This window comes from Danio rerio, chromosome 15 (genome assembly GCF_052040795.2).
Source record: "Danio rerio strain M-AB ecotype USA chromosome 15, GRCz13ab, whole genome shotgun sequence".
In the NCBI taxonomy this organism is placed as follows: Eukaryota; Metazoa; Chordata; class Actinopteri; order Cypriniformes; family Danionidae; genus Danio; species Danio rerio.
Window position 1 is genome coordinate 26,321,600 of NC_141035.1, and position 14,776 is coordinate 26,336,375.

Consider the following 14,776-nt stretch of genomic DNA (forward strand, 5'->3'; position numbering starts at 1 on the left):
CATAATGTCTCCGACAACGCCTGTAGCCCCATTTAGTAACTTGATAGCAACTGTCTTTTTAAAGAAGTGTAACCGATTTAAAAGATGAAGAATGTGGTGTAACTGATGTGTTTTATGTCGTAGAATAAAACGTGAAAGTATATTGAGCATGTGTTTGGCACAAACCTTATTTAAACAATTTAACCAAAATCCTCTTCAAAATACCTATTGACTTTTGGACGAGGGAACCAGTACTGCTAAACTGCTAACTCGCTTCCAGATTTTTGCATACAAATTGACATCATAGTTCCTCCACTCTATTAATTAGATACTAGTACTTATGTATTAGATACTAATTCATATTCATTAGATACTAGTATCAATTGAATAGACATAGTGCTTATTAATTAGATACTAGTACTTATGAAATAGATACTACAACTTATTTAAAAGATACTAGTACACATTTATTAAACACTAGTATTGTTTGAAATGCTACTAGTAAAATCTTAAATAGTACTAGTAAAATGTATAATTGAACTCTACTCCTCCATTTGGACTAGTCATATCATAAGATGAGTAAAAATGCAGAACTAACTAGTAAATAAGAATAGTTACTAGTAATAATTATAAAAGATACTAATGTCTAATAAATAAATACTAGTACTAATGAATAACTACTAGTATCTATTTATTATTTTCTAGAGTATGTAATGAATTGGTACCAGTATCTATAAGTACTAGTATTTATTAAATACTAATATACTAATATCTATTGAATAAGTACTATTATACTTAATTAATAAGTACTAGTATCTAATAAGTAATAGTACCTAATCAATAGGTACTAGTAATAAGTACTACCTGATGATTAACTACTAGTACATAATAATATGTACTAGTCCCAGCTATAATAACAGATAGATATAAATGACAGATCCCATAGAAATCAATGGTTACAAATATGCAGCTAAATCATTTATATGAGTAAATTAAACTCTGAGCTCAAAAATATGCCCACCTAACTTACAATTTTAAACTGAGCTAGCAATTTTTTAAGCTGGGTTTTTTTTTTACAGTGTACTAGTATCTAATACATAAGTAGTATATAATTAATAGGTACTAATATTTAATAAATAAGTTTTAGTATACAATTAAAAGAGCTTGTGTCTAATGAGAAAGCATTTTAAAAAGCACTAGTATCTAAAGAATAGGCACTAGTATCTAATGAATAAGTATTAGTAACTAATAACTAAGCACTAGCAGGCCCTGATTGGCTAATCGGGAGGACCGGGAGAATTCCCGGTGGGCCAGTCTGTTTTTTGGCCGTGAGGGCCGGTGTCCCTAGTTCCAGAATCGGTTGCTCTCAGCAGTCACACTTTTTAAAAATTATTTATTTATTTACTTGAACACAGCCTTCTTATTCATTATTTTACCACAGCTCTGCTCTTTTTATCTATTTTCTCGTAGCCTCGTGAGCAGTATGCAGGTTAATGATGATATAACTGGATAAGTCGTCATTAAACATACAGCTGATGTGGTACAGTGGTTAGTACGTTAGATTATGACGTGGCCAACCTGGGTTCGGTCCTTGTCTGAGTAACAATTTTTTTTTTTTTTTTCATTTTTATTGTTAAGACATAATACTGTAAGGGTTGTTGAACATTTGAAGTTCTAAAAGTGCTGTTTTCTCAAAAAAAGACGTGATAGTGTAATTAGAAACTGAATTGGAAATAACCTTATTTTAATATAGTCAGTGGTGAACTGAGGTGGGCTGGTCTGAGGCTTGAAACTCCAGGGCTGAAAAAGAGTCCCACTCCGGCCCTGAGCACTAGTAACATGAAAATACATACTAGTCCGGATTATAGATTAAATGTCAAAACGGCTTGCCATAGTAATGTTATATGTGAATTCGTTTGATTGGCTGTTTGAGGAGGGCGGGATAAAAGAATGCTAATCGCTGCTCTATTGACTGATTGATTCCTAACATGAACCTTTTCTTCTTCTTGAGGGTCACAGACGAACCTGAGAGAGTCTGCAGATCTCCGGTCACAAGGTGAGTGCTTTCATGTAGCTTTTAAAACACAAATATGGCTTCTTCTTTTTTTTCTTCTTTTTAAAAAAACATAAAAATAAATTAAGCAAAACAAAATAGCTGCCATAGAAGACAACAAGGAAGCTACTCAAAATGGAAATAAAGAATATTTACCAATGGTAGTAAAAATATCGTCTAGATAGAAGGAAAAAACATATTCTTAAATTATTTATTAATTTAAAAAGATTAACTTGTGCCTCGCATATTATTTTAACTGTCTGTTACTTCTCCTTAGCTACAGATACAGCTACAAAAAGTCAGGCTAAAAAACACAGGTAACTTCTAGCATGTGCCATTGCAGATCAGAATGTGACTGCTTTTTGTTAATTGTATAGAACCGTGTATTGTTTGTATATTATGTGCATCAAAACTAGTGTAGCTAAATGTACAGTTTGGTTAGATTCGTACTTGCCCTCCCCTTTACCTTATTTTACCCACATTTACAGTATAATCTTCATTGACAGTGGTTGGCTATTGCATTTGAAAGTGGCATTTCAGTTTTGTTTTGTTTTTTAACTTGAATGTTTTTCGTGTTTTTTTTTCTCCTGTGCTACTAGTGTCCTGTTAATTTTAATCAATATTACTGATAGAGGTTGAATTAATTTGGAATGCATTATACCCTCAGATTTACATTGAGGGATTGTGTGTAAGAGACATACAGTATGAAGTGCATGACAGGCGATGTATGGCTGCACAAGTTGTACTGGTTTCAGCTTTTACACAGCGCTGTACCAAATATACTTTGCTTTGTTATATTTTATTTCTCTGTTTATATGTTGTTATACACTGTCATTCAAAACTTTGGGGTTGCTGAGATTTCTATAAATAGACATTATTCCTTTTATCCAACAAGGAAACATTAAATTGATGAAATTGAAAGTAAACTTGCATAATAATTACAAAAGATTTTAATTTCAAATAAATGTTGTTCGTTTGGACTTCATATTTTAACAATGGTAATAATAAACAAAAATATTTCTTGAGTGTCAAATCATCATATAAAAATTTTTTTGTGTATGATCATGTGAAATTGAAGACTGGAGTAATGCAATAGCTGCTGTAAATTATTCTTTGCAGTCACATTGTTACATTTCAAAATACATTTAAGTAGAAAACTTTTAACTAGATAATATAATCAAAAATATAATAATACTAATGTGCACAAAAAAATATTTAAAAAAAAAAGAATCTCACCAGACCCAAATGTTTGAACAGTTGTGTACTTTTAATCACCTTGAAAATGAATTGCATTCACATTTTATTTAGGCCTTGCAAAATGTTCTAAGGCTTTTTGTTGTGGAATTTTCCCCCATCCAATTTAGATAATGCTAAAATTTTTAACTGGTTTTGAAAATGATTTTATTATCCGGAAGAACTCCAGTTTCTCCTGCAAGGTAACAGGTTTTAACAATTTAAATGTTTTCTCCCTTTGTATGTTAGAAAGTTTTCAAGCCTTTTTAGGATGTTATTTTTAACCCTTTTTTATTAGTAATACTTTACCATAAGGTTCAGTTAAAATTAGCAGATGGATTATGTTTAATAAAATGACAATGAACATTTAAAGTCTTTAATAATCTAAAATATGTCTATGTATTAGGAAATTTAATTTAAAAGAAATGTTTGTAAATGATTGTAAAATATAAATGCATTAATGGTATAAACAGTACTCAGTTTTGATGATTAAGGCCCAATTCCAATTCTATTTTTCTATCCCTACCCCTTGCCTTTGTACCCTGAAACAGAGTGCGAAGTGGAAGGGCCATTTCTTAGGGGCAAAATTTACACCTAAGAAATGGGACAGAACTACACCACTGCACACGTCCTCATATGTCATCGCGATCTCTTGCTTTATTTTAGATTGATGATTGTTACTGCTGTAGTTATTCCAGTTGCGTTATTTTTGGGTATTTATCTTTAGGAAATCACTGAAGGCATATATCATAAGGATATAATGTGGCAATAAGATTGTAACTGTACTGTGCGTTTACACCGTGGCCATATTCATCTATTTAAACAAACAAAAACAACATTAAGATTATAGCTGACTTTTCTGACAGGGTATTCGAGTGTCATCGAGTGACTACTATACAGGAGTTATTATGGATTATAGATAGCGAAATTTAGCATTTTTTATTTTAGCATTTGTTTTTTTTGTTTGTTTTTTAAGCATGAGGCTAAAACACAAACACGGTTATAAATGCATTTAAACATATGCTTGTTTGTTGTAAAAATTGCATAATAATGGCAAAAATACTAATTGGTGCATCTGCATACTTCCGTGTGCAGCCATGCTGCTGTTGGAGATGGTGTATTCTGGGAGATTTTTGTACCCCTTGGTTTCGAGTGTGCTCCTGAAAAATCTCTGTTTTGAGGGCTATCTAGCCCTTCCCCTTAGCCCTACGCCTTCAAGCTAAAAAGAATTGGGACACTATACCCCTTCATGTGAATGCACAAAACAAGGGGAAGGGCTAAGGAGTACAATTGGGATTGGGCCTAAAAGTAGTTCTTCCTTTTTAGTTTGTTAATGCTCTATTCAGTGTTGACCATCTGAAACTTACTGTACAGTGTTTCATTTTTTATTTACTGATCCATGAACTTAAAATATAATGACAGACCACTAGTCTACACATTCTAGTCAGTCTTTATGATTTTTGAGTTGTATATATTTCTAATATATTTCTCTCTTGTCCCTCCCTTCCACCCCCGTCCAACACATGTCATTGCCCACCTTCCATTTTGTCCACCATTTCACTTCCTCCCCTCTCTACAGTCGCTATCTATCTGGGTATCAAAAAGCGACAGAGCCCCGGACCCCCCGATGCGGCTGGGATGTGAGAGTGCGGAGCCCACGGGACCCGGCTGAGGTGGTTCTGGCTCTGCGGGAGGCGGCGCAGGGCTGCGGTTGCCAGGTCCACCAAGCCGGGCCCTTCCTCCTCTCCTGCACCCATGGTGCCGCCGGTTCCCGTGTTGCCTTCGAAGCGGAGGTGTGCCAGCTGCCCAACGGCCCCACCGAGTCCAGTGGTGTTCGATTTAAGCGCTTATGGGGGGCACCGCTCGCCTTTCGGGACATCGCCGCCAAAGTGTCTAAAGAACTTGAACTCTGAGGGCGACAGGGGGTGGAGGGCAGGGACAAAAGCATCGGACAGGACGATGGGATTAGTGAAAGTAGCCCCGCTCACACCCCCGCCCCCTCTAAGCCTACAAAGACTGGCACACACACATTGAGAACTGGGCATCTGCTCACACAAAAGCCCTGCTGAAGGAACTCCTTTTACCGGGTCTGTTTTACCGCTGATTTTACCTGGTATCTTAGCCATGTTCTTTTTAACACCCATTTTTTTGTCACATGGTCACTCTATACATTGTCATTCCTTTTTAACTGCTGCTATTTAACTCATTTTTGATTTCAAGTCTTCTGCTGCACCGGCAGGGAGGAGGATGTTTTATTTTATCCTTGTTTAAATAACCATTTTCACAAACACCTGTGAACGCCATGCCATTTCCAACCGTAGACTACATGCGGAGCCGCTGATAATGCTGAAAGTGATAGCAATTTCTCAGCATATTCTTTTTTTAATGATCTCTGTCCTTGTTGGTTGTTTGTTTTAGCCATCAAACTTGCCAGTGGTGCAGGTTGAGTAGGAGATGTCTGCTTTCCTGAGCCTCTTTGTTTTTAGATTCATCATATTTACATGGTCACATCGTAGCACTTTAGGGCTGAGTGAGCAACACCACCTGTTTTAAAGCAGTTCTCCCTTCAAATGGTGCAATTTTATCCCCGTTGAGCCAAGTCGAGACACAACGCTCTTTGTGTTGCTCTTGTACGTGTTGTACGCTGATGAGAAACCTCTGTTATTTTGCCAGAAGTGCACTCTGCTGAATGGCCGCAAACAGACTGTTGACTTTGTTTATCTTCGGTTTGAAATAGCAAGTCCTCATCGTCAAGATTGGAATATGTCTGAGCTGTGCAATGTGAGAAAATGCAAGAATGATTAATACAACATTTGTCTGAAATCCATTTATTTGTGCGTCTGTTTATTTAGTAGCATTATGTCTTATGAGTCAGTATTTTCAAAGTGCTAAAATCTGCTAAATTGCCTTCATAAAATGACCTGTTCTGAATTTAAAATAGTTTGCATCAGGGGTTTAAAAATTAATGGTTGTTTTAACATTTTTGTAAAGTTCACTAACTAATTTCCAGAGATTGTAATATGATTGATCACGGCTGGTCCCCCATAAGTAATCATTGACTAGCCAATCGGATCATTCCAAACTCAACATAAATATTCTGCCAAACTTTACTCCCTATCTTTGTTTTGGAAGACAACCACCCCCTCCCCAAGTTTAATTGTCCACTCTTGCCATCTTCTCGGCTGGTTTGCGTTCACACCATTTTTTTCTTTTGAACCCCGGTACGCTTGCGCCATTTAGCTGCTGTTGTGTGTACTGCTGTTGCTAGGTGACGAAAACACGAAAGCAAAGCGTCAAAATAGAAAGTTGTTTGCACATCGTGGTCGTTCTGCTTTTACTGAATCTTTTGATTTTGGTCATACAGACAGCGACACGCGTCCATCTGCCGCAAAAATATTATAAACATTCAGAACATAACGTTATGTCTGCAGAAGCTGTTTTTGGAGGTGACAAGCAGACATTATCGCTGTGATTGCCTTGGCTCAGTCCTGCTTGTCACCAAGGTACAGTAAGTCACACACACACACACACATTCAGTTGAAATCAGAATTATTCGATTAGAATTATTGATTTATTTTATCTTATCTAATTATTGAATTATTTTATGTGAAAGAACATAACATTTTACTAGATATTTTTCAAGATACTTTTATACAGCTTTAAGTGACATTTAAAGGTTTATCTAGGTGCGCATCGATGGATTGCACTTCAGTGTTTGGACTCTCAGTAGTGATTATAAAACCACACTGAACTGAGCTAAACTGAACTGAACTTAAACTCTAAAAACTGAACTACACTGTTTCAATTTACTATGATCTTTTATGTAAAGCTACTTTGGCACAATCTACATTGTAAAATTCTATACAAATAAAGGTAAATTGAATTAAATTGAATTAATTAGGTTAACTAGGCAGGTTAGGGTAACGAGGCATGTTATTGTATAACGATGGTTTGTTCTGTAGGTTATCGAAAAAATATATACCTTAAATGGACTAATAATTTTGACCTTAAAATGGTGTTTAAAAAATTAAAAACTGCTTTAATTCTAGCCGAAATTTTCTCAAGAAGAAAAAAAATATGATCAGACATACTGTGAAGATATCCTTGCTCTGTTAAACATCATTTGGAAATTGTTTGAAAAAAAAAAAAGAAAATTTAAAGAGGGGGCTAATAATTCTGACTTCAACTGTACATACACAAATTAAAGTTATGAAAACTAAACGTTGTTGTTGGTGGTTTACTTCCGTTATTTATGCGTTCATACCACAAATGAACCATACAAGAGTTTGCACTAACTGTACCCCAGACCACCTCTTCCAGGTGGACTCGGGTACAGTTCATGGGTGTGCACCCGAGTTCAAAAGACACGTTCACACTAGCTAAACGTACCGGACGCTGACATCAAACGAACCTGGCTGTGGACCAAAAGGGCTAGTGTGAAAGCACCCTTACATGCTCACTGACCAGGCTGGAACCTTAGGATTATCTATCTCCGAGCTCAGGGTTCTCTCCAGGGACAGCATGCCAAGCCCGCTAACATCATCAAGCATTATGTAATTGTGAACTCATGAAAACAAAGATAGTTGCATAATTTTTTGGAGGGTTTATAATTAGCGTTTTTGTATTTATGAAATAAAATAATGCAAAATAATACTTTTTTGGTAGTTCTAGTGTAAATATACACTGGATCTATTTGCATTTCTGTGTCTGTGTGTCTAAATGTTCAAATATTTCAAATGTGTTTCTTTACAGTTTGTATTTTTATTTATTATGATTAAGTTGTCTTTGTACCAGCAATTTGTTTTAATTGTGTTTTAGGTTCAAATATATTGTTTATGATTTGCAAAATATACTGAAATATCTTATAATACAATGGAGCATAATGTGGCTTCATAATCACAAGAAATGACAAATGATGCTTAAAAAAATATCAATATGTATCAATCCACAAAAACTGTTATTACCGTACGTGTTCACAGATTTGTCCAGAAGTACAAAAAAGGGGACTATTTAGACTTAAGACAAAGGTTGATTGTTACATGGGGCCGTTTATTAAACTTTGTACAACCAAAAAAGTTTAGGTGAATACAACACAGCTAGGGGTTTCTAGCTATGTGGATGTTTGATCCCAGGATGTTACAGGAGGAACAGCAAGATAAGAAGAAAAAGTGCTGGAAAAAGAAGACGACAGGAAAGAAAGGAAGGAGAAAAAAAAAGTAGGACAAAAGGAAGCAGGGTGGAGTGTCTTTTGGAAAAGTCATGATGGCACGACTGCATGAACAAATAAAAAAAAGAAACACTTTTGGCAGTTTACTTCTGGGCAGGGATCATGTCATCGATGGACTCGCCCTTCTCCAGTTTCTTTTCCATTTCAACCATGAGTTTCACACCATCGACCACCAGCTGCACCTGCTGCACCTCAGAGGAGCCCAGACGGTCAGCGTTTGAGATGTCGAACACACCACCGACGGAGGCTGTGTCCACACCACCTGGATAAGAGAAGTAAGGAGAGTTGCTCAAACTAACGATCACAGTCTAACACTTAACAATTATACCTACAGTTAGAACAAATTCAAGCTCACCTGTGCCACGCTTCTGAAGACGCAGTCTGGTCAGGATCTCCTCAAATTTGGCATGTGTGCTGAGTTTGGGCAGCTTGACGTGGACACCACCGCGCAGACCGGTACCCAAGTTAGAGGGGCAGGTCAAGATGAAACCAAGATGCTCGTTCCACATGAAACCGTGGTTGTGCTTCTTGAAAACATCCTCAATCTGCAAGATGCAACAAGCTGTTTAACTTCTGGAGTTACCAAAAATGTTAAAGTACTGACTGAATTGGTGGTAAATAAAGGGATTTACCTTCTGCAGGCCAACGCAGAACCTCTTGAAGACCTCCTTCATGTTGCCACCCTTCTGCATAGAGATGACACGGAGGTGATCCTCCTCGTTCACCCACACAAGGAAGGTCTTGTTGTCGTTGTGCCAGATACCTCTACCGTCAGGCCAGTCACGGGCCATGCCAGCAGCCAACAGCAGGGGGGACACAGGCTTGTCAAACAGGAAGTGGTCAGCAATGAGCTGCTCCTGCTCCTTGTCAGTCATGTCCTTCAGTGGGTAGTACTTGCCCTTGAACTCACCATCCAGGCTGTTCAGAGCTGTGAGAGGACCATAGTGAATGTCAGTATCATCTTGCATGTTGTGTGGATATCGAGACAACATAAGGCTGATACATACCCTCAATGGACAGCTTCTCCACAGCTCTGCGCTCACCACGGCTGTTGTGAGGAGGCAGGGTGAATCCCTTGATGCTGCGGCCGGTACGTACGCGGCTGCTCAGAACGTAGTTGGGGTCAAGATCATCACCACCCTGTGCACAGGTAGACATCAGCCAGTGTAGAGCAAAACAGCTGTCATTGTACAGAACTTTAGCATACCTTCAGGTTCTCCCAGTTCAGATCAGTAAGATGCTTGTCGGTGGGCTTATAGCCACCATGACGGTCAGAAATGACGGGGTCGAACAACTCCTTGAAGGCTTCATAGGACTCCTCATCCCCAGCCACACAGCCGACAGTCATGATGAAGGGGTGACCTTGTATTAGAAACAAAGAGCAGTACTTCATATATCATTGCTTGAGCTATCTTAAGAGACTTGTATGGGAGATTGTAATCAAGTGTTCTGGGGCCTAATGGTGAGAGATGGACTTGTGATCCCAAGGTCGCAGGTTCAAGTCTTGGGACCAGCAATGATTGTAGGTGAGCAAAGTGAATATCCAGCACTCTCACCACCCTCAAAACCATGGCTAAGGTGATTCCCTAAGGTGAACAGCTATTTACCAGCCCACAGTCATGTCTACTGTTCATGTGTGTGAGTCACTTTGGATAAAATTGTCTGTTAAATGCTTAAATGTAGTGCTTACCAGGGTTGTCCACACCAGTCTGGATGCAGTCATCAAGGGTGAATCCACTGGGGGTTGACTTGCTCCTGAGCTTGTTGTAGATGTCCTTGGTGAGGACCTTGGACATATGGTTGTTGTGCTGGGAGAGGTCAGGAAACTCCTCATCCACAGCAAACTTCATCTTGTAATCGTTGTTGCAGTTCTTAGTCATGATTGCACTTTTCCGGCAATCTACCAAAAGACAAAGGAAGGCAAGTTAGGACAGGATCTAGAGAAAAGTCTGAAAGTCTTTCTGGCAAGGCCATTTTCAGACTGGACAACCAGGAATATTGTCCTAGGCCTACCAAGGTCCTTTATGGTGTAGCCTAAACTTTTGAGGAAAGAAGGGGAACCAACTGCACCGTTCTTTTTTATTTTTATGACAACCAATCGTTGTTAGTCAGGAATAAGCAGCAATAGTGTCCAGAATAAGATGCCAGACAAGGTTAGTACATACGATATTTTGTCCCAAGTAAACTTCAGTCTCTTAGTAACAGAACATGTTCCCCTGTCTATGCGGCACCTCATATTTCTACATGGAGTGGTTGCTGCATTGCTTGCATGCTTATATGCATCAGACAGCAGATGATATTTTTAGCGTAGCTGCCAAACTCACTCCTGTCACTTACAGCAAACAGCATATTGACCTCTCTCATTTCTGCAGGGGTGGAGTTTCCACAATCGCCCCATAGTTAGTTTTAAATCCACATCAATTTTGCTTTTATGAAAATTACTATTTAAATAATTGAGGTGTAATATCTTTTTTCAGGAGTAATAAACAGCTTTGTGCATACAGTTCCAGAGAAAAATAATCCAATGTCTGAGGCCTTATAAATAGTCTTATAGTCTGTAAAATTCATTAGCCGTAAATCCTATCACACATGACATGACCTTGCACCGAAGCAGGTGTCAAGCCTCCTACCAAAGATGACAAATCTACTTTAGACTGCACTCTTAGATTTCTCATGCATTATAACTTTAAAAAAAAAAAAAAAAAAATCAGACAAGGACAGTCTACATATCTAGCATGAATTAAGCAGTTTTTAATATTTATTAATGATAAATATATACTCTAGAAAATAAGATAAACCACAAGAGTTCAGGCTTGTATGATGTTTTCAATCATTAACACAATTATAGTGTGACTAAATTGAGTGGGGAATACGTAGGTTCAACCAAACTGAAACTCCTATAGAAAATGTCCTTTTTGCTGAAGAATTTCATGTTTCATCAAGTACCCCTTATTACCACCCTTGTAAAATCTCTTGAGTTTACCTGTATGGGAGAAAAGGTAACAGTCCTTGGGATCAGATCCTGTTCACCAAGCCAATGTAGGGGTTGCCCAACTTTGCAAGACGTCAGACCTTGGTTTATATACTTCAATGTTTGCTGCCCATTGGTTGTCCCGCTCCTGCATGCTTGAACTTCATTGGATAGCTGCACTTCTTGATGGGGGTTTCAGGTTCTAAAAGGAAAGAAGCTACATCACAACACCCGAGAAGGGGAGACAGCTGTCCCCACCCCACGGTAACCTATTCCTCTGTGCTCAGTTATGAAATAAACTGTAGGCACTGCTGAAGGTTCATTTCCTCATTTCAATCAACTGTATTGGTTATTGATTTAATCATACTGTTGGGTTGTGCACATTGCAATTTTTTTGTCAATATTCTGAAGGAAACTGAAAAAGATAAAAAAAATTTAAGTAAAATGAATCAAGATATTCTAAAGTTCTTTTGAATGCATGAGTTAAAATAGAGATTGAAATCCCTACTTTTAATATTACAAAATATTGTTTACTTGTGTAGTAGTTTGTATGAATGACATTCCTTACTCATCTCCCTTGAAAGACATACAATGCTTTCAAGAGTAGGCATCGTGTCCCTTGATATGAAGACACTTTGTACTGTACCAAAGTGTTCTCAGTGTCCAGTTGGTGAGCTCTGCTGTGTAAAATCGTTACATATACAATCCGTGACTATGGCAACATTTCAAAGATTTATTTATTGGACCTTAGAGAATATGTGAATATATGATACTTGCGTGGTTTGATTTCCCTCATCTGGTTGGTAGCATATGATATTATGCGATCCTGTGCCTACCTTTTTTTAGCTGGTCTGATTGAGCAATGTCAAAGGTTCAGCAATTAAAATTCATTTCATTTCAAGAGGCAAATATTTGCTTAGGTCTGGATAGCACTCATTTGGATTTTTTTTTCTGGATCACTTGATGTGAAGCAATGACTTATCAGTCAGTCTGTAACCAGTGTCCTGAGAATATATACTCAACTTTTTATCTTTATATGTCAAGGATTGACCTTTGTGAAGTGTCCTTAAGCTTGTAAAAAGTATACGGCCTAATGGTCTTGAAGCTAAACCAGAAAAGTGGACATCCACAAATGCAACAAAACTGTCAACTTTACAACCCTCTAGAGTTTATCAAAGTAGGTAAACCTCCAGTGTTTATCTGCTAGATCTTCGGTGGTTTTGTCCCTGGCAAATGCTTTAGCACATGACCGTGGCTGTGACAGGTGGTCCTAATGCTCAGAAAGCCTATGGGGAAAAGACTATAACAGCAGTGAAGTCTGTGAAAATGTGAGTACAGTACAGAAAGATGGAAGGGGACAAAACTCAACCCTTCCCCCTACTCTATATTAAAACCTGGGATCCAGTTTCACAGTTGCACCCTGCTTGTGTGTTCCAATGTGACAAAATTAGTTTAACCATTATCCCCTTCGTGCCTATCTGCCAAATCCTGCCAGATCCTGTGTGTATAAACATATTGATGTGTTCTCAAATCTTGTTTTTACAGGTTTATTTTAGGATATGGAAAATTCCTGAATGAAATTGCTATGCCAAATATCTTATGATGTTTTGATTTTAGTATTTAATGGGTTTGTATACTATAATGCAAGAGACTTTGTATTTGTTGAAGGAGTTAAATGGGGAAAGGGGAAAAAACAAACTCCAAAATTAGCCACTATGCATCCAACACCATAGCACGCTTAGCAGTGCTAGCTACGAGGGTGTATAAAAGGGAGTTGGGGGTCCCCATGAACAGGGAAAACCCCCTTATCTCATAACAGGTTAAACGTATGTATTTGAGGTAATATTGGTGGGTTGGGGGTGCTGCACATGCAAGTTTCACATCTGCACACTTCTAAACTTTTTTAACATAGGATCTGAGAACTTTCTAAACATTTGACTTAGGGTTTTCAACAGCTGTTTGGGATGAAGGTATGTAGAGGGGGGTCATAATGGCACCTTCTTTGGGCCCCGTGTGTAGGGCATGACCTCTGAAAGGCCTGAGTCAAAAATACCGCCAACAAACTTAGCTTAGTCTTTGCCATGGTACAGTTTTGTTTGGTACATGCTATTGTACAGTCAATGCCTCAGAAATGAGAGTAATATTTTAGTATTTTGCACTTGTCAATACCTGTCCACACATTGTTGTATAACTCAGTCAGCTGAGATAAATTTAGCAGTATGTGTATGATGCTCTTCTGAAACTGATAGCTGTTGTATTTTAGGATTGTACGCTGCATATGCTTTCAAACAAATTTACATGTGACACAAGAATTCAAAATGTGGTTGGTCTCCACTTCAGGTTTTAATGTTGAATGTTTAACCCAACCAACTTAACATTCAGTTTAGCCAATAGTGATGATCTGCTGGAGCCCAGGCAAATGTAATGAGAGATGTAATTGTGCTACACTGTGGTATTAACTGACAGCCAGTTCATTCCATTTAATCTTAAGTAAGTCAGAGTGGTGACCCATAAACATATGAAAAATGTGTAGGACTAATTATGATCAGTTCTATTAGACCAGGGGTGTCCAAACTCAGTCTTAGAAGGCCGGTGCCCTGCAGATTTTAGTTCCAACCCCAATTAAACACACCTGAACCAGCTAATAAAGCTCTTTCTAGGTATACTAGAAACTTCCAGGCAGGTGTGTTGAAGGAAGTTAGAGCTAAACTATGTGGGACACTGACCCTCCAGGATTGAGTTTGGACACCTGTATTAGACATTCCATTGTCTCTGGGCTGCGCCTGTTGTTGCACCCACTTCGAATGTTATCACATGATTCAATGGGCATTATAAGTGGTTATCAGCTGATAGATATGGGCTAGAAGGGGCCTTCTGTGCCTACTATTATCATCCATCCACATGGTTAATCAGCTATGCTAATAGAGAAGACTCCAGATCCAGATCTGCTTTTACATTACTGTGGCGGTTGGGGTAGGGGTAGACATTATTAACATACAAATAATTGGAAATTTAATAAATAATATAAATAATACTTGTTAACTTCTGGCCGGATGTGATCTATAGCTGATTAACCATGTAATAACAGCCTTCTGAGGATGATAACAAGATGATAGGATGATAACAGCCTTCTGAGCCTACCAGCCCCTACTGGCCCATATCTATCAGCTGATAACCCCTGATAACACCTAGTGAAAGCACTCATTGCCATGCACAAGTACTGTTGAATAAATAAAGTCAAGTGCCAAGTTCTGACTGAGCTGGAAAGCCAGTGAATGAAAAGTATAAGACTGGCAAACATCATTTTGATTGC

The 14,776-nt window shown here is 38.1% G+C and overlaps 2 protein-coding genes across 18 annotated transcripts in view; one reads left to right on the forward strand and one right to left on the reverse strand.

The window, feature by feature from the left end:
* Nucleotides 1-6,092, forward strand: part of mark4b (MAP/microtubule affinity-regulating kinase 4b) — a 90,420-nt gene extending 84,328 nt beyond the window's left edge. For 3 of the 16 annotated variants that reach the window (XR_015509415.1, XR_015509417.1, XM_087284176.1), the window contains 4 exons: nucleotides 1,991-2,035; nucleotides 2,310-2,349; nucleotides 4,845-4,913; nucleotides 4,994-6,092. Coding sequence is in view for 12 of the 16 variants with exons in the window: in XM_087284176.1 (XP_087140302.1) it covers nucleotides 1,991-2,035; nucleotides 2,310-2,349; nucleotides 4,845-4,913; nucleotides 4,994-5,108 (269 nt within the window). In the remaining 4 variants the exon portion in view is untranslated. Of the gene's footprint in view, nucleotides 1-1,990; nucleotides 2,036-2,309; nucleotides 2,350-4,844 lie in introns of all 16 variants that reach the window. The other 13 variants (XR_015509416.1, XM_087284180.1, XM_087284178.1 and 10 more) reach the window with 9 other exon arrangements.
* A 2,201-nt stretch (nucleotides 6,093-8,293) lies between these two features.
* On the reverse strand, nucleotides 8,294-11,544 carry ckmb (creatine kinase, muscle b). Of its 2 annotated transcripts, XM_087283391.1 has the most exons (7): nucleotides 11,476-11,544; nucleotides 10,183-10,392; nucleotides 9,700-9,854; nucleotides 9,500-9,632; nucleotides 9,125-9,420; nucleotides 8,848-9,037; nucleotides 8,294-8,754 (listed from the first exon to the last, which is right to left on the reverse strand). In XM_087283391.1, exons 2-7 carry the CDS (start codon nucleotides 10,370-10,372, stop codon nucleotides 8,576-8,578), a joined length of 1,143 nt encoding a protein of 380 aa, XP_087139517.1. In that variant the 5' UTR covers nucleotides 10,373-10,392; nucleotides 11,476-11,544; the 3' UTR covers nucleotides 8,294-8,575.
* Nucleotides 11,545-14,776: the final 3,232 nt, after the last annotated feature.